Here is a 17,899-nt window from a genome sequence, read left to right as displayed (position 1 = left end):
ATTTCACTTTTTATTTATTCATTATATATTATTATATAAAACAGATTAGTAATACCATATTAAAAAATATATCGAGGAAATGCAAAAAAAATTGTGCAAATTAGAAATTTGCACTTGGCTTCCTCATAGAGGAAGCTTTAACTTCCGCATGGAGATATATCGATCTATTTCTAATTTTATTATATTTTTCAGTCTTTTCGACCCCATTTCATATATAATTCTTTTAAATTCGGTTGATTAGACTTAGCTTTATACGCGATCAAAATCTCCGAAATTTTAAACGTCTGTAACTCCAGAACTAATTAACCAAATCTTAATTAGTTGATTTTTTGACATTTTAAAACATTCTAAATCTATTTCCATCAAAATCTCGAAAAAAATTTTTTTCACCATCACAAAGCTTCCTCTATGAGGAAGCAAAAAGGATATTAGACATTTTTAATAAATCTGCAGTATAACGCGGCATCACCCTCTCCGATTCTTTAAAAATTTTTATATTTTGTGTATTTTGGGTCGTAAAAAAGATTTTTCGTCAAAGTAGTAATTCTTAAATTTAATCACTTTTTCACTAATCTATAAATTTAGCGGCAATACATGTAAAATATAACAAAAAATATATATATTTATTTTATAAAGCATCTAATATAATAATAATAATCGTGAATTTATTAATAAAATTACTATAATTAATCAGATGTTTAACTGATCGGCAATTAATTGAGTTAAAAACATTGACAATTGAAGGGTACAGGGAAAAAACGATCAAAGCCCACTTTTTGTCGAAATTGATCTGATCATGTTATCTTATGCATTTTTAAATAACTTTTATAACTCTGTTTGATCAAGAACAGGGTACCTATTCTTGAAATCATTTGTTATGAAACGAATACGTTTATGAACGAAAAAGTGGGGATTTCCTAATTGAGCGCTAATGGGAACCCAGAGTTACGCACCTTTTCGTTCATAAACATATTCGTTTCATAACAAATCATTTCAAGAATAGGTACCCAGTTATAATTCATTGGAAATAAGGCCAAAAGATATACCATGCTGGAGAAAAACGATCATAGTTCTAAGTCCACGCGCTTGTGGAGAAGAACCATCAAAGTCCAATATATATGGACATTGATCATTTTTCTCCTGTACTCTTCAATTGATAATATTAATACTTTTTAAGTACCGGATTTATGAGTAATAAAAGTTTGCAATTATATCTTCCAATTGTTAAAAATTTGAATTAAAAATTTCTTCTCAGCAATTTTTCAATAGTGAAAATAAAAGTTGCTAAATTTTATAGAGAAACTGGAAAACAATTAAGTAGGTATTGATAAAATGCATTAATTTATAGTTAGTGAATCGGCCAGTCCTTTTTTCTTTGCACACATGGTTTTTATTATTTGTTATTTTTCATGCAACTTATTTTATAAAGCAATTAAAATATATAAAATATTGCGAGATACAATATAAAATACAATTGAATATTATTAAACATTCAATATATTTTATTATTGAAGTCCTTTTTTTCGTTTCAAAAAATAATAAAATGGGATTTGAAAAAATATTGTACAAATACTTTCTCGCAAGTAAACGCGCATACTGCGAGTTAAATGTATCGCACAAGGTTTCAGATATATGAATCAACATCCTAATAAAAGAACACCATGACATTTTCTACAAGCATGCAAGCAATGCTTTCATTGATCCTTTATTTATTATACATCAAGGAACTTCTTATTATAACCATTAGAGTGGACCCTCGTGCAATTTTGAACGACATAAGGAGGATAAGGAGCATTACATAAATTTTATCAGCAGATTATGCATGAATAATATATACATTAATATTAATAAAAATAACATAAAAGATATTAATAACGATAAAAAAATGATTATAGGATTGAGTCAATGTAAGAGTATGTGTAAGTATGTATGTATAGTGAGTAGGTACTGCTCGCGAATGTTACTATTACATAAGTACGAAGGTCATCGAGCAGGGATAATCGAAGGGACAGACTTTATACATATATGATATATTAACCCCTTGTCTATCCAATGACGGAAATATCCGTGAAAAAACTGGCCAGCTATATTATATATTTATGACAAAAAAATCCGCACATTCAAGAAAAGATACTTTTAGTGGCGGAGCAATTAGAATAGGGCACTATTATCTTTATATGATTAAAATGGCAATGCGAGTCAAGCACGGTAAGAGGTGCGCAAATAAAAAAGATATATGTATTTCAAAAATAACAAATGTTTCGGCTCTTCTTTTGAGCCATCTTTAGTGTTTAATAAAGACGGTAATACATCCCTTATAGAAATTTAATACTGTAAGTGATATTTTGGCTAGTAATTAATCACTTAAAAGTACTATTAAAAACACTGTTAATAATGCTTTTAAATGATTAATCACTAGCCAAAAAATCACTTACAGTATTAAATTTCTATAAGGGATTCCTGCTCGACCTGAAGCGGGAGACTCCTTCTTTAGAGAGATGTCAAGTTGTGCGAGCTCGGAAACACAAACACAGTGGACATATTTCCACTGTGAAAGAAACATAATCTTTATGTACAGAAATCGTTGAGTAAAGACAATATTAGCGATAATATACAAAATCTCAGTGTGGAAAATATAAATAATATATCTGAAGAAAACAAACATAAATACAGTAATAAAAAATAAGAACTTAGAAGAAAATATGAACAAATCTGATTTAGAACTGATCTCAGAAAATAATCCGTTCAACATTGGCGAAAATTGGGGCGGAAAAATTTCACCTAATAAAAAGAAACCAAAACGTCCAACTTATATGGATCCTTTTCCACACTGGGATTTTGTACAATCACATAAATTTTTAGACATACCACTGTTAAAAAGTGGCAATTTATGTGAAAGCATCAAATTTAAAAATAAGTATATATGTGTAAGGAATACATGTGCTTTTGATTCCTTTGTACAATTGCTTTACCCCTTCCTAACACGCTCTATACATATTTAATTTTATAATATTTCGACTTTATATCTTATTATTCTTTACACTATATTTTACCAACACTGACATTATTATACCATATTTCACTGACAACGCACAAATCATGTAAGTCACTTAGATATTCTAATTTTATATTTTTTTGTTATTTAAGCGATCGCAATGTAAAAACAAAATTCTTTCTCTGCCTAGCCTCTATAGTTTCTGACTTGCGGGTACAGTGGCATGAATTGCCTGTCGAATGGTTTTGTAAAAGTTTTATTCACCTGAAGAGGGTCCGAATTTGGACCGAAACGTTGTGTTTTATTATTAATAAATTTGCCAGTTATGGTCATGGAAGTTTGGTGATATTTATCACTAGGGTGACATCACTAATTTTGATAAGTTTTTGATTATTTTATATAATTAGTCTATTTATATAATTAGTCTATATTCTGATGGATATCCGCGCACAAGAGCGGTATCGAAGATTTGTTGACATCGCTGTTATTTCATAATAACGTCATCATTTTATCGCGTCGAGGCATCCTCTTTTTAACTCTTTAGGGATTCATGCCTAATTGTTTGGTATTCGCTAGACTGTAACCATGTCAAGAGACCACGTGCCTTATCGATTTATGTCTTTCGTAAGGCAAGTTCAAGTGAGATATTTTTCCGAAGTTTCTCTATCTTTATGTTACTTTTATGTATCTGTTGGTGGTCTATTTCTTGACTGTTATCTAATAACAGATAAGATAGAAAAAAATATACCGCATCTCTAATAATTATTTATAATTAGACAATTATATATAGACAATTAGAAATTATTTATATATCATGTTTGTGCGCTCGCCGTTTGAATCTTCTGAATTGAGTTGTAATTTCGTAATAACGACGAGATGTAATAACGACATCACAAAAAATAAGAGTCATAAGGTTTTCAAGGATGATAAAACCTATCACCGTGAAATTAACAAAAACATTCGAAAGGCACATAATAACGCAAAAATTCACTATTTTTATATCAGATAGGTCTGTAACTTTATCGATAAATTATATGACAGTTATTATTAATTAATCATGTATTATTACAATGCTGAGCAACATGTAACGCAAAACTGGCACGATTGAAAAAATTGTTAATATATAATTAATGAATTATATATCTCCTTTAGATAAAAAAAAACTATTTTCAATTTCGTGCATTTTGTGAGACTGATAAAAAAACATACTTAAGTATTCCCTCCCCTCTCCCTCCCGATTTTGAGAAACTATGGGCATCTTATGTAGTGATCAAAATAAAAAAAAACACGTATTCTTCTTGTAACTGCTCATGAGTTGACCTTACCCAATATGAAAAAATACTATTCTGCAAAAACTCGATAATCTTTAGACACTAAATACAAATTGCGTTGTGGTTGACGTATTGTGACACTGCAGGCATTGTATGTATTTCTTCATCGGCCTTCATCGGAATACCAGTTATGTATATAACACTGTACGTACATTGACATACATCATCATAATTTGTATCATCATTTTTTTATCACAAATTATTCTTATCATTGCACTATGCCTATCAGTCTGTCAGAGAAAAATGACGGCATTGAAGATATAAAAACACTATCATAAATACAAAAATATGAAAATAATGAATCCTTTAGCAGTATCTAATATCTATATGTATACATAACTCAATATCGGAAGTAATAATATTCACGTAAACAAACCTTGTAATTATAAAAGAAAATATAATATTAAAGCAATAAAAAATTTTAATTAATCTATAGCGCAAGAAAGTCACATTAAGCTTATTCATTAGAATTTACTATCTATCCAACAATTTGAATTATAATTTTGTGCATGTAATTATAACGTATTTGGATTTCAATTGTACAAACAACTCTTTTTAAACCTTAAGAAATAGCAATTGAATGCATTCTACATATTTATTTGCTAAAATTCGTTTATTTCACGCAACAAAAATCTAACCTATATGCTTTCCCCCTGCATGCCGCGTCGCCTGCCCCGCAGCGGAATGTCAAAACCTCTTTAAATATTCTATCTACCTATGAAAAAATGCACTTGCTATGATATTTATTATTATTACATAACTGTTAAATGCACTCTTTCTAAACACGCTAAATTTTATAATTATATCAAAATGTTACATGTATTTTGCAGTTGAAAAGAATTTAGGTATAATATATCAAGTAATTAAATTTTACTGTAAAATTATTTTATAAATTTCAGAAATTGTTCCATAAATTATAAAAAAATATTTTAAAGCAAGTAATAAATAGAAATATTGTATAAATTTCAATTGTCATTATTAAAAAATTGAAAATTAGTTAGCACAACTTCTATCGTATGTTTTTACTTTTGTTTATAAATTAGTGACAAAAATATTGTTAAAGTAACATGCATAATTGATGCTCCTGATAATAATCATTAGATTAAGACATTTTTTTTTATAAAGTCTGAATAACGTCTTAAAAAAAACGTTTTTAAGAATACACTATTTGAATACGCGTGTAGTCTGCCATGGAATAATTACCTTAATCCTTAATGAATAACGGAAAATTAATGGTTCATGCTTTTCTGCTCGTTCAAATTGCTATCTAAGATAATTTGGAAAAAGGGCTTTTATACACAAGCGCGCTTTTCGTCGTCGGGTTAGAATCGAAGCAAACGAGGTGCCGAGGTAACGTCAAAGAATTCTTCAGCAATCGCCTATAAAATCATTAGCGCGCGATGCCCGAAGTTGCATTTAAACTAATTGTCATTTTGTTGTTAAGGATAAACTCATAAGATCACCTGCATAATAATTAAATAAGAAAGAAAGTGAGGGACCCAGGTAGGCGTCGCGACGCGTCGGTGTGCGTGTGTGTAGCGTGTGCGCAGCGACGCTCCAGATAATTTACCATATGCCCGGTATAATTCTTTTAAGAATCATTATTTAAAAAAATTTCCCGATAGGATAATTTGATATATGGTAGCCTTTTAATTTATAAAACTTTATTAAATTAATATTTCCTAAAGTAGATAATAGTATGCCCTTGGTGGCATTCCCAAAGTTTCGGTTTTCTCTTCATTTTATGTCGCTCCGTGTTTCTCGCAGTCATTATTGTTTTCGCATTGCTATCTTTCTTACAGCTGTTGCACGGAGTTTTTTTCTAATTTTCTACAGATTCAAATCATTATCATTTTTCTTGGCTGCATTCTCGATGTCGCACAAATACAGATGATGCATTTTATCGATGCGTTATATTTTTATAATGTATTAATTTATAAGGCATTGATGCGTTATGAAAACATAATGCTATAGGATAGTTGCACTATCTAAAATTCCAAGAATTGTTTTAATGTCCACGAATTTTCCCAGTTTTCAAGAATTTTCTATTAAAATATAATTAGAAATAAAGTAAAACAAATCATAATTTTAAGCATTTTAATTCCAAAAATCGAAACTTTATTGTTTTTTTCCTTTTATTTATACATATCATGAATTCAAAGTAATTGACCGAAAACGTTTTTCTCAGAAGAATTGTGTGGGATTCTTTAATTACTTGATATGCAACTTTATGTGTTAAAAAATTCGCGACGCCGTATATATACATTATATTAATTAATGTATATATACATGTATATATGTAATATACATGTATATTAATTAAACGTAACTTTTTAAATGCGTGATATACTGGTGATGCTCGAAGTTGGATGAAAGTTTGACACCACGATTATCATGTTATTCTTTCCTCGCACGTGTCGCGATAAGTTTTATTCAGATGTCCTCAACATTAAGATATTAATGTTATCAGATCACATCAGAGCGTGTTATCGTGCACTTTGCAACAGGTACTTTAAGCACTTTGATTTATTATAAACAATATATTATACCTATAGATAGATCTGAAAAGACATAAAAAAATACAAATGCTTTCAAGTGCAATTCGTAAATGAAATCACGTGATTGCAAAAGTGACAAAATTGTGCGAAAGCAGACATTCCTGCTGCCTTTCATCATCAAATGTTTAGGACAGCTGGAAATGGTTGCATGCCTTTGCAAGCACGCGCCATTCAGCGAGTCTCGCAGATAATTTTCAACGCGTAAGAATATGCAATTTCAACGTCATGCAAAGCGTTTCATCGTACGCTCGTATCAATTGATGCCCACGCAACAATGAGGTAAGACCGTTTATTACACGCACGAGATTATTGCATGACCATACTAATAATAGAGTCGCAGAAAGACCCATGTTAAATTGCAATTAGCAAATAATATACTATGCGCCGTGCACATATTTCACTTAATCTTCAAACAAATTTTTTATGCATTTTTCTTGCAAAAAGAAGTGCAATATAATGTCGCTATGAAAAAAAAAGTTTGTATGAGTACATTTCAATATTTCCAATTTCTTCTCGCTGCCTATTATTTTCTTCACTTTCATCCGATTATCATTGTAGGTATCTCGCAGAAAAGATTTCTCGATTTCTGTGTCGTTATTCATAATATTATTTGATAACAATGAATGTGCTTATACTCGGGCCAATGCACGTGCTGTAGACGAACTAAAATACGTCAGATACGATTGCATGGATGTGTCTTTGACACGTACGATTGGATAAGAACATTATTAAAAGTGCGACAGACCACAGCTCGGGTCTTGTGTCGATCGTCGATCGAAACGATTAATTGTAAAAGAAGATGCGTCTCCATCAGTCTGGCGCACACAGGATCGCGCTGATTTTGGCGATATTGACGGTAACATGTGAAATCTCATGGGCCAGTAAGCAGTGCAAGTCGGTCGTGATGGACGTGCAAGTGAAGAAGTGTAGACTCGGTGCTGAGAGAGCCAAGAGAGGTCTGGAGAGGTTTGATATGCAGAAGTATGATGAGAAGTACGAAGCGAAGAGACAGGAAGGGCCCGGTGAGCGAATAAAATTTTAAAATATTTCCTTTTCCTCATACGAACTTTTTACTTAAATACTGTAAATAAAGTATAAAACAATATTTATTAAAACAAATACGGAGGTAAGATGTTTCCTCCCGTTGTTCTAGTTTAGACTTTAGACTAATTTACTATTTTGCGAATGAGTAGTAGTTGTTTGTTGAAATTATATTATTATCAAGAATTCATTAAGTCACTTAATAAAGCATTGCCAAAGAGATTGCACGATGTCAAGTGCGGTATGTCGCGACGCTTCATGACCTCGCGCAATAAAAATCTTGTCAGAAAGATTATCCGCGAGAAGAGGCGCCGGCGCCGGCGCCGGCGTCTCGATCGCGGTCCGAATTTTATTAACGCTCGATTCATAATTCCGTTTTCCTCCAGACTATTCAAAGATGAAAGATTCAGCAACGCATGGCGTTCCACAGAAAAGGCAGCTATCGGCCGGACAAATCAGCGGTATCACCTTGCCGATTGTCGCGGAAGCTATAAACGGCGCTGCCCGAGCCCGGGTGTACGCCACGTCCGGGACAGAATACTCAGACCCTAGGCCGAGTTTATTAGGATCTACTCTCGGTTGGCCGAGAGAACATTATTTCGCGCCTCCTTATCCGCTCGGCAGGGGTGTCGTACCCGTCCGCGCTCCGGTAAGCCAATCACCTCTGGGATCCATTCTGTTATATGGGAAACAGAAGCTAGTCGGTTCATCAAGATCAATATTGCAATCCGTCAAACCGTTGTACGTCTATGGACTAAAACGCTTCACAATCGTGTGATTCATCTCGCTGTAATTTGTGCAAGAGAACGGCGATGATAAACATCGGTGACCCAACGACGATACAAACAGCGTAACAATAAAAATGTTCTAACGCACCGTTCCGCACTACCTGTGTGATTAACATGTATGTACACAACTGTAACTGCGCTATATGCAAATTCCTCCGATGATGTAGTGTGCTTCCACTTCTTTCGACTGACTCACAACAAAACAAGACAAATACGGATTGTATCGAAACACGTTCTAATTTTAGCTGAATAATTTTAACCACATCGTGTAATGTAACTAACAATTAATGCTAACGCAGAAATATGTTAGTAAACAATCAATTAACTCGAAAATGAAAAATAGCAGATTTAATCAAACGGAATTAATGATAAATCTGGATATAAAGGCAACAGGAAAAAAATCAGACTGACATATAATGTTCGGCAGGCCTTAAACGACGGTCTCGATTTAAACGACGAAGAACTGGACGAACTGTACAATGATATCTACGAAAGGCTACCGAGAGCTCCGAAAGACGAAGCTTGGAAAGTTTTCTTAGAAACAGCATCAAAGTGCTGTCAAAATGTTGACCGATGCCTTAAGGAAACGATGTACGTACCTTGCCTAGAAAGTCAGATGTTTTAACGCGTTGACTGCCACGATGGTCATCCGTAACCGGCATCTGACGCATCTTTAAATGGCGTCCTGGTGATCACTGATGACCGGCGCTATCAAAATTTTTTAAAACGTTTGTAAAAAAATAAATACCATACCAGTAATATAAAATTTTAGATGACATAAGTAGCTAGCTGATAACAATGTAAAGTAAAAAAATCCGTAATTCAACATACTACTCTTCCCTATGAAGATAGTCTTATTTAATCATATTACATAATATTTTATCATTATACAGAGTAGATCAAAATATATACAACCTGTGAAATGGATGACTCAAAATAAATCAAAATAATAGAATAATTTTTTTTCGAATAAGGCCTCGCTTTCGAGGAAAAGAACTTTATGGCATATACGGTAAGAGATACTTGCTGCGTAGACAAACGTGTTAAGAATTAAAAATTGCGATTATAAAATTAGTGCCTCTTAAAAGAGTATATTAATTATACAAATACAAATTATAAATACAATATCAAGTTTATTATCTTACTTCTCAATCAATTTCCTGTATTTGTACGAAGTCAGGTATTCGACGAAATAAATGAAACATCATTCAGTACGTATAAATGTTTATTAGTCGCTATTATTAACGCCGATGTCAAATGGAAATTTTGAATCACGGTAAAAAAAGCGTGCGCTATTCAATATTCAATATTCAAATTTATTGCGTGATAAAACTTCCATCTACAACTACTCCCTTCCAAATCCTTCGGATCTACTTATTTTATTAAAAACTACAAATTCCGCATTTAAATCTTGTCCATTCCATTGTGGACTAATAAAGTACGCGTTCGTCGATGTGTGTTTTAAAGCTAAAAACTCTAAGTCAAATCTTAAAACTTACACAACAGAATTTTTAATACTAATGAGATCAATTGTTGATAAAACTAAAATCACCGATAAATATCCAAATCGGACTGCTCCTCGCGCTTGAAAACGCTTATATCGAAATCACTTAAGTCTTTTCTTTCTTTTTTTGCGAGATCTCGCGACCCGATTGTACGGATTGCATTCAAGTTCATCACAAACTGCATTCGATATTCGAGTCCGCGCGGTTCCTCCAGGAGTCATCGTCGAAATTCACTTCTTCCTTGACGACATTATTCTTGACATTGAAGGAAAGCAATATATTGGAACAGTCGGATCTGTTTCCGTCAATATCGTCGCCGAGCAATCGATCTTCCACATGCTTCCTTGATCGCCAGTTCTTCGATGTCCAAGATTGATGGATGACACTGTTCGCCACACGTGGTCGCTGTTTCGATACGATCTATTAACACTAATGCGCGTGATGAGGCTGAATTTCCTATAAATAATATCTCTTCCACGCGAATCATTCATTTTCAGATCGATTTATCCGCCCCGATATATCCGTCCCCCGAATTCTCCGGTTTCTTCTCTACGAGCGATCATCCGTGTGCAAAGTCCATCAGTTATTTCAATGATGCGATCGATAGAACGTAACGGATCAAAGTTTGGCATTGGAAAAACAAATAACTTCGATCTACGAGTAATCACTTTTCAAAAAGTTCTTCTTATTTTTTGTTTGGACGATCGACAATCGGCTGCATTGTTTTTTTTTTTTTAGCACCGCAGCTTCGCATTACGATACAGAAGGAAACGACGTAGGTTTGTCAGTCGTCAATGTCGTTACAAATTTGTTGTCTAGAGGCTTAACGTTGTTGCGTGAAACCTGTAACGATAGATACACCAATACGTTACAATCAATTGAAGAATTTCATTAATGTTTGAAAATTATTTCGTTTACAAGACAGCACGCATGCAAAGGCAATCGATGGCTGTCCGAGGCTGCACTGCAGCCGTTCAACGTGGGTGACAAACAGCAGAACGTCATGCAAAATGAAATAAAGAATCATACGCACGATAACCACCTATCTTATAATTATTTTTAGATGCAAAGCATAAGTTAGTGACTGGTGTGTAATAAGCAGTAGTAAAAGAAGTGCGCTGCGCTGTAAACACAAGGACACAATCATATCAAATGTGTTTACAACTTCGATGAGACTTCGCGCTTCAGATATATGGACAAATCTTAAATAACAAGAATTCGGAATGGATAAAGATAATGCGATTTGAAGTGGAGCTTTTTCCTTCAAATCTTTCCTTCGAGCAGTCCATCGATTTAAGAAAACAAGTAAACAGCAAATATAATATTTTAATAAGCATTCTAAAATATTAAGCTTGCAGCCAATTCAAGTTTGGCAAACGAGATAATTATTGTTCGAGACTTCGAGAGATACCTTCATTGCATTGCGGATGTTAGAAGCATATTATATAAATTAGCAAAAAGGCATTGGGTCGCGATCAGATCGCGCTGCAAAAGCGTTTACAAGCGAAACCGCTAAGGTGCTAATATAAGCAAGCAATGACGACATGACGTGAAAGCACCTTGCCAGCTCGGCGACACTCCAGACGCCGACGCCGGCATCTGCAGTGCCTGCCGCGGTGTCGCTTTTTCGCATCAGCCTTCCCCTTGCATTCACCATCAATATTGCGACCACTTTTCCCCCTATGGCGTCCCCTTTTCAAATCATCGACCTTACGTTTTATCGCATCGCCGGCGTACTCCAACTCCGTTTGCGAATGCTGCTCCAGCAGATCTTTTGTCGTCGAATGAGGTAGATTCGCTATGTACGACTGATCTCTGAAAAACGTAAAGATAATACACATAAGTAAACAGATCGTAGGACGAAACAAAGTTATCTTGATGGGAACCCAATGTTATATTAATTTATTGAATGATACGTTTGAATTTATCTTTCAATTTTCAACTTCTAGCCATATCGATTACATTTTTCTTTAAACTCCCGCGAAATTATATTACGATCTACTTCGCGTCGCAGATCGATGACCCTACATCCGAGTTTAACTCGAACAGGATAGTGTTTAGCGAGACAAAGACACTTCAAGCTTAGACGTTAAAAATACAATAAATATGTCGCTCGATATGAGAGTCGCGTGAAAGCAGGTTCATACGACCAAAAAAGTACTGTAAACATTTGTGTAAGAAGGCTCGATTACGATTGTAGGTGGATAACAAAAAAAAAACAAGTCGCACAACTCGATAAACCCACGGGGCAACCAACGCGAAACCGCGGCGAGCGCGGCAGAGAAGGGAGGAGGAAAGAATGTTACGCACGATAGCGAATGGTCCTAATACTTCAGACCTTCCTGAGACCAGTTCATGCACAACCATGAACTTTAGATAGCAAAGATTATCACGGAGGCAATGATAACGCGGCCTAGCGCGCGCGCTCTCTCTCTCTCTCTCTCTCTCTCTCTCTCTCTCTCTCTCTCTCTCTCTTTCTCTCTCCCTCTCTTTTCCTCCTCCCTCGCTGATTGCGGTTTACGCTCTCTCGAGAGTGCACACGCTTTCTCGACAGTGCATATTAACTCCTTCTCATACTTGTTGCAGATCGTCTATTAATCAGCTGACAGCGCAAAACAAATGATTCAGCATCAATATAAATAATTATATAATAAGCTGCTATGTGTTACAAGACGATCAGCTATATTTATACGTATTGCGCGCAATTATACGTATTTATATTTTTCCCCCGGTTGCAAAACGGAAATTAATCGACTTATCGCGGAATGTGTCGTGCAAGTGACATGCATTTGCAATTAGAATTCAATCGATGAGCAACGGAATTTTTAATAAAACGAGAGATTCGAGTATCGATTTAACATGCCTTTTTTTAGATAGGAAATGTCAATTAAGATATTTTTGTTTTGTGTTATTCGAGCAAAATGAGTTCGATTAGGTATGTGTCACGAATTTGTCAAAATATTTATACACGAGAGACAAAATATTTATTTGAGAATTTCGAATAAAATTCTCCCTCTAATTTATTAGCGTGTTTAAAACGTATCCGAATATTTAAAAAACAGAGCTATGAATAAACACGCACGCAGATTAGATTCTCACAGAATTTATTAATTATCTGATAATCCACTCATATTTATAAAAATGAGAGAAAGAAAAAGGTAAAATTAGAAAGAAAGTTAGAGAGAGAAGGTTGAGGTCACTTTGTCTGTTTTCGAAAATATAGTAAAATTGTATAAAGAGAAAGAAAGAGAGGTGAGTGAAGGTGCAAATAAGAACATAAAAGAACGCACTAACATCCACTCACATAACGTCGTCCCTCGAGTCGACCTGCGTCTCCTCGGGAAGGGGCTTGCAGTATTGTTCGAGCTGCTCGTAGGTGCACTGATGATAACAGCACTCCTCGACGAGTCCCGGGCCGCGATCGGCCCTCCGCTCCTCGTTACTATACGAAAACGGTTCATTGTAGCCGCGTTCCCGGCACACGATGTGCAGGGCGTCGCTCAGCTTTCTGGAGCACAACTTCTGCATCCGGATATGAGACTTCTTGTAGGCTTGAGCGTCGGTGGCGTACAGGACATTCAGGAGAACCAACGCGATCAGAAGCACCACTCCGTTCATCACACGATTGCCACATACCATCATCCTTATGTTTCTCTCTCGTCAGGGACGATCGTCAATCAAAGTGGATGTGGAAGAAGTGGCGGAAGACCGGTAGCGTGCTTTCTATGCGGTTTCCGGAAGTCTCGATACCTTAAAGTCTTTCGCAGTCGCATTCGCCGACCGGATCGTTGTGTGTGTATATATATATATATATATTTTTTTTTAATAAGAGTTAAATTATTCGATTTCGCCTCGCGCCGGCTCCACGATCGCGACCGCCGAAAAGTCCCCTTCGAGTTTGATTCCGGTCTCGATGTCGCGATGTCTAACAATTCGGTATAGTCTTGAGAAATGATTTCCCGACGCGACTCCCGTCTCTTCTCGCGGTCACGAGAAATCGCGAAATGATGCTGCGAGACTCGAAGCCTTGAAGAGACCTCCGTTGGTACCGAGTTCGACGATATAACTGGTACCGGGCCGCCTCACCACGCGGTTCTTGTTCTAGATTTCAGGGACCAGGGGGAGAGAGGTATGATAAGGAGGGAGTAGTGGAAGAGGTAGGAGAGAAGGAGGAAGAGAGAGGAGAAGGAGGAGGAGGAGGAGGAATAGAAGCTCGGTAGCAGACGGACTCTCGCCGGTCACCGGCGACACCGCGCGCACGAGGAGAAGAGGGATCGTTAGCGGCCAGACGAATTCGCTTTTTCGTGCCACGAGGGGGACCGTCGCTTCGTCTTTCAGCCGAAAGCCGGAGAAACGAGAGTGGGCACTGGGCTGTCGGGAGACAGACAGGCAAGATGAAGGCCGACAACGATTCCGCTCTCACTTCGGGAATCGGCGCGTATAGCTACTTCGCGCTACATATGAGCGGTATATATATTCCCGAAGTATAACATAATATATTCTTTTGTTGGACGGACTTCGCGCGCCCCTTTTGTACCGCGCCGGCCGGGCCCAACCCGCCCCGTCTGGCTCGCGAAGACAGACCCGTTCTCTATTTCCGTTCGCTATTCATTTTGTCGCGCACTTGGACGGACACCGCCGCCGTCCGATTTCATCCCCCGTCTCTTTTCGTATCTCCCGAACAAAGCGAGCTGTTTTTTTTTATCGAGGATGCTGTCTCTTCGGACGCCCCCCGTAGCGAAGTCTCGACGTCTCGGCTCGACGGCTCTTCGCGCCGCGCGCGCCGGGACCGAGCGCTAGACAGCTACACGATACCGCATTATTCCTATTGTATCACGCGGGTTTGTAACTAATGCCCCGTGACTGTGTTAGATGTAGCGGCAAATTCAAGAAACCAGAATGGGTGGGAAAAATTTGCACATTAAGCTGGTTATTTTGAATTTATTATGAAAAAACGCTGCTTACACACGCTGATCGCCCCGTTTAAAATAGATAATTATATGCATCCGTATAGCAAACCCTACAAAAATACAAACAAATATTTTTCCTTTGTGTATGTAGCTGTGGTTATTATTGTAGCCACTTCTCATGTGATGCAACGACTGCGCTTTCTGCTCGGCTCCAAGAGAGTAAATAAAATCGCTAGTGATCTGTGGCGCGAATTACGTTTCAGGATCGAGTGACACGTAAATAGATCGCGTTTCGCGAACAATTGCAAGAACACTACTATTAAATGTCGTTTAGACCCACTATGGATCACGTGCACAAGACGTCGCGTTTCGAGCGAAAGTGGAGTAGCTATCGGTTACGGTTCGGCATCAATGAAGACAACCGTTCCATTATCTCTGAATGACTTATCGAAGACCGACGGGGGAGCCGGCGATGATCGATTATCGGGGTCCGCGCGGTATCGGGGATCCGCGCGCAAAAACACGGAAGGATCACGTTAAGTGATCTGTGATTCCGATCGAAGACAAAGTGTGGTCCATTAACGGCGACTTTAATTGATCGCCGCGCCTGTTTTGTCTCTCAGCCCGATATATCGGTCGCAATTTTTTGCAGATAGAGAGGTCGCTACACGCGACCTGCTACCCTCGTTTCTTTCGACCGATCTTAGCAATTTCGATATCTTTCAACAAATATAGACGTATGATATTTCCCCCGCTCGATATATCTATTCTATTCAGGTTCGGTTGTAAACAGTACCTTGATATCAGCGGATCTTATTCTACAGTGTTATTTTTGCGGAAAGCGGATGAAAAGATCGGCAAAGCGTATAAGCCTATATATATATTTTGCAACAACACATACTCAAATTATTATTTAAATTTAATATGTAAATCAGATAGATTTTGCACGAAACGTTGCAGGTCTATAATAACGTAGCGGGACCATCTTTTATCCGACAGTGAACGACGTGTGGCATTATTTTTTTCAACAGACGCGTTAATTTAAGAGAGGTGCGACGATTATTATCGATATATATGTTATCTGAACTTTGACGAATAAATTCCGATACGACAACGAGTCAACGACTCTCACGCGTGGGTGCTCGATGATCGGGCAATGTGTCATTATATTATCGTTGAAATACGAGAACTTTCCGAAGAAAGCAGAGCTCGTCGTCTGGGGTCTATTTATAGACACAATCGCAAGTGTCTGTCCAGGTGGTGAAACCGCAGTCGGATAGTTTTACGTCTGCGTCACGTACGTATGGTAATAACGTACGCAATCGATGACAGTCTTTCTCCCCCTTTCTTTCTCATTCTCATTCTCTCTCTCTCTCTCTCTCACACTCTCTCTCTCTTTCCCTCCCTCCTCTTTCTCTTTCTCTCTGGCAGAATGCACCTGCAGAACGCGAATCGCGATCGCGCGGCAGCACGGCGAGGAGACGAAAAATTTCCCCTGGATCGCACGTTCTCGCGTGACACGCGGATGCAGGAGGATGTCGACGCATGCCAAGGACACGCGCCACGTGCTGCAAACTACTACGTGGCGATGCACTCGTTTAACCGCGCGAGTACACGCGCGCACGTGATTCCTAAGTGCGCGCCGTTGTAATAGCGGCCACTTACGGGGTCTATTGAGCCTAAGTGAACCGCCTGCACATGGCGCGCAAGGAGAGGTGCGAGCCGCGCCACTTTAGAAAACTCGTGAAAAACTAGCCTCAAGTGGTCACACGTGGATCGTTAGCCTGTCAGATCGTCCCGACCAACGCGCGCGCGAGACAGCTACAGGAGGGGGATCTTAAGATGAACCGATTTCGCGCGCGGAAAAGTAGAATTGTACTTTTCCGAGAAATGTAAATGGCGCGCGACGATCATTATCAAATTAAATCAAGCTAAATTATTTTTTCTTTGTTAGACAATTTGGATTGTTAATCGATTAACTCTCGAATTTGTAAAAGTTTAAATAATATCGATAATATAGGCGATAATTATCAATTAAAATATTGTATTTCCAAAATACTATATTTTTTAAATAAATAAATTATTCGCAAACGTTTCCGCAAAAACGATATTATTTTGCAAAAATGAATTTTTTAATTCTTTACACCTTTGACGTGAAAATCAAATTAAAAACAAGTGAGAGAGAGAGAGAGAGAGCGCCGATAAGCGGTTTCACGAAATTACACGGAAAGTATAATGTTTAAGATGTGGTCATGCTCTCACTCTCACACGCGGCTCAAGCGATGATCTGCCACGGTCCAAAAATAACCCACGATTACAGAATCCTGGCGTTCCTGGTAACGTCAAATTGCAATTATCGCGTCACTTGCAAACTTCGTGATCGTTCTCTATCGCAGGCATCTGTGTCGCGCCTCATGTGCGAAAAACATTTCGCTGCACGCGCGATTTGACTACCTCTTCGTACATCCATTAACTCGAGATGCGCTGCTCGTTATTACCGCGATACGTTAATATTAGTTAACGCATATCGCAAAAAATGTAAATTATCCTGCAGTAGCGATCGCGTAATTGCCGAGGCCGAGAAACACGGAGACTGTACTTCGCACCCGGAACGCATGCTTATAGCTATATACAAATATTTTTAAAGGCGAATTATCGGCGGATGTGTGTGAATCGGGAGTCAGAGAGGGTAACGATGTAGACGACGAGAAAAGGGTAAACAAATAATTAATTTATCCGCTGGCAACGATAAAGAAATTCCAATGACGCAT

The 17,899-nt window shown here is 37.3% G+C and overlaps 2 protein-coding genes across 2 annotated transcripts; one reads left to right on the top strand and one right to left on the bottom strand.

Annotated features, from left to right (window-relative positions):
- The first annotated feature begins 7,626 nt into the window (after window positions 1–7,626).
- On the top strand, window positions 7,627–9,838 carry LOC112454446. The gene is made up of 3 exons (XM_025015842.1): window positions 7,627–7,906; window positions 8,312–8,574; window positions 9,141–9,838. Exons 1-3 carry the CDS (start codon window positions 7,684–7,686, stop codon window positions 9,336–9,338), a joined length of 684 nt encoding a protein of 227 aa, XP_024871610.1. The 5' UTR covers window positions 7,627–7,683; the 3' UTR covers window positions 9,339–9,838.
- On the bottom strand, window positions 9,703–14,610 carry LOC112454447 (insulin-like growth factor II). The gene is made up of 3 exons (XM_025015843.1): window positions 13,523–14,610; window positions 11,778–12,033; window positions 9,703–11,061 (listed from the first exon to the last, which is right to left on the bottom strand). The coding sequence occupies exons 1-3, from the start codon at window positions 13,858–13,860 to the stop codon at window positions 10,972–10,974; spliced, it is 684 nt and encodes a 227-aa protein (XP_024871611.1). The 5' UTR covers window positions 13,861–14,610; the 3' UTR covers window positions 9,703–10,971.
- Window positions 14,611–17,899: the final 3,289 nt, after the last annotated feature.

This window comes from Temnothorax curvispinosus, unplaced genomic scaffold (assembly GCF_003070985.1).
Source record: "Temnothorax curvispinosus isolate PA1 unplaced genomic scaffold, ASM307098v1 QBEX01005075.1, whole genome shotgun sequence".
NCBI lineage: Eukaryota > Metazoa > Arthropoda > Insecta > Hymenoptera > Formicidae > Temnothorax > Temnothorax curvispinosus.
Note: the sequence above shows the minus strand (reverse complement) of the source record. Positions and strands in the feature narration are given on the sequence as shown.

What these genes read in the sequence shown, in the direction of transcription:
- LOC112454447 (XM_025015843.1), bottom strand. Translation starts at nt 13,860, where the DNA reads ATGATGGTATGTGGCAATCGTGTGATGAACGGAGTGGTGCTTCTGATC. An exon ending in GACTCGAGGGACGACGTTAT is followed by an intron (nt 12,034 to 13,522) that starts GTGAGTGGATGT and finishes TACGTTTTTCAG; the next exon opens with AGATCAGTCGTACATAGCGA. An exon ending in AGTGTCGCCGAGCTGGCAAG is followed by an intron (nt 11,062 to 11,777) that starts GTGCTTTCACGT and finishes CTATCGTTACAG; the next exon opens with GTTTCACGCAACAACGTTAA.
- LOC112454446 (XM_025015842.1), top strand. Translation starts at nt 7,684, where the DNA reads ATGCGTCTCCATCAGTCTGGCGCACACAGGATCGCGCTGATTTTGGCG. An exon ending in GAAGAGACAGGAAGGGCCCG is followed by an intron (nt 7,907 to 8,311) that starts GTGAGCGAATAA and finishes GTTTTCCTCCAG; the next exon opens with ACTATTCAAAGATGAAAGAT. An exon ending in TCGTACCCGTCCGCGCTCCG is followed by an intron (nt 8,575 to 9,140) that starts GTAAGCCAATCA and finishes AATGTTCGGCAG; the next exon opens with GCCTTAAACGACGGTCTCGA.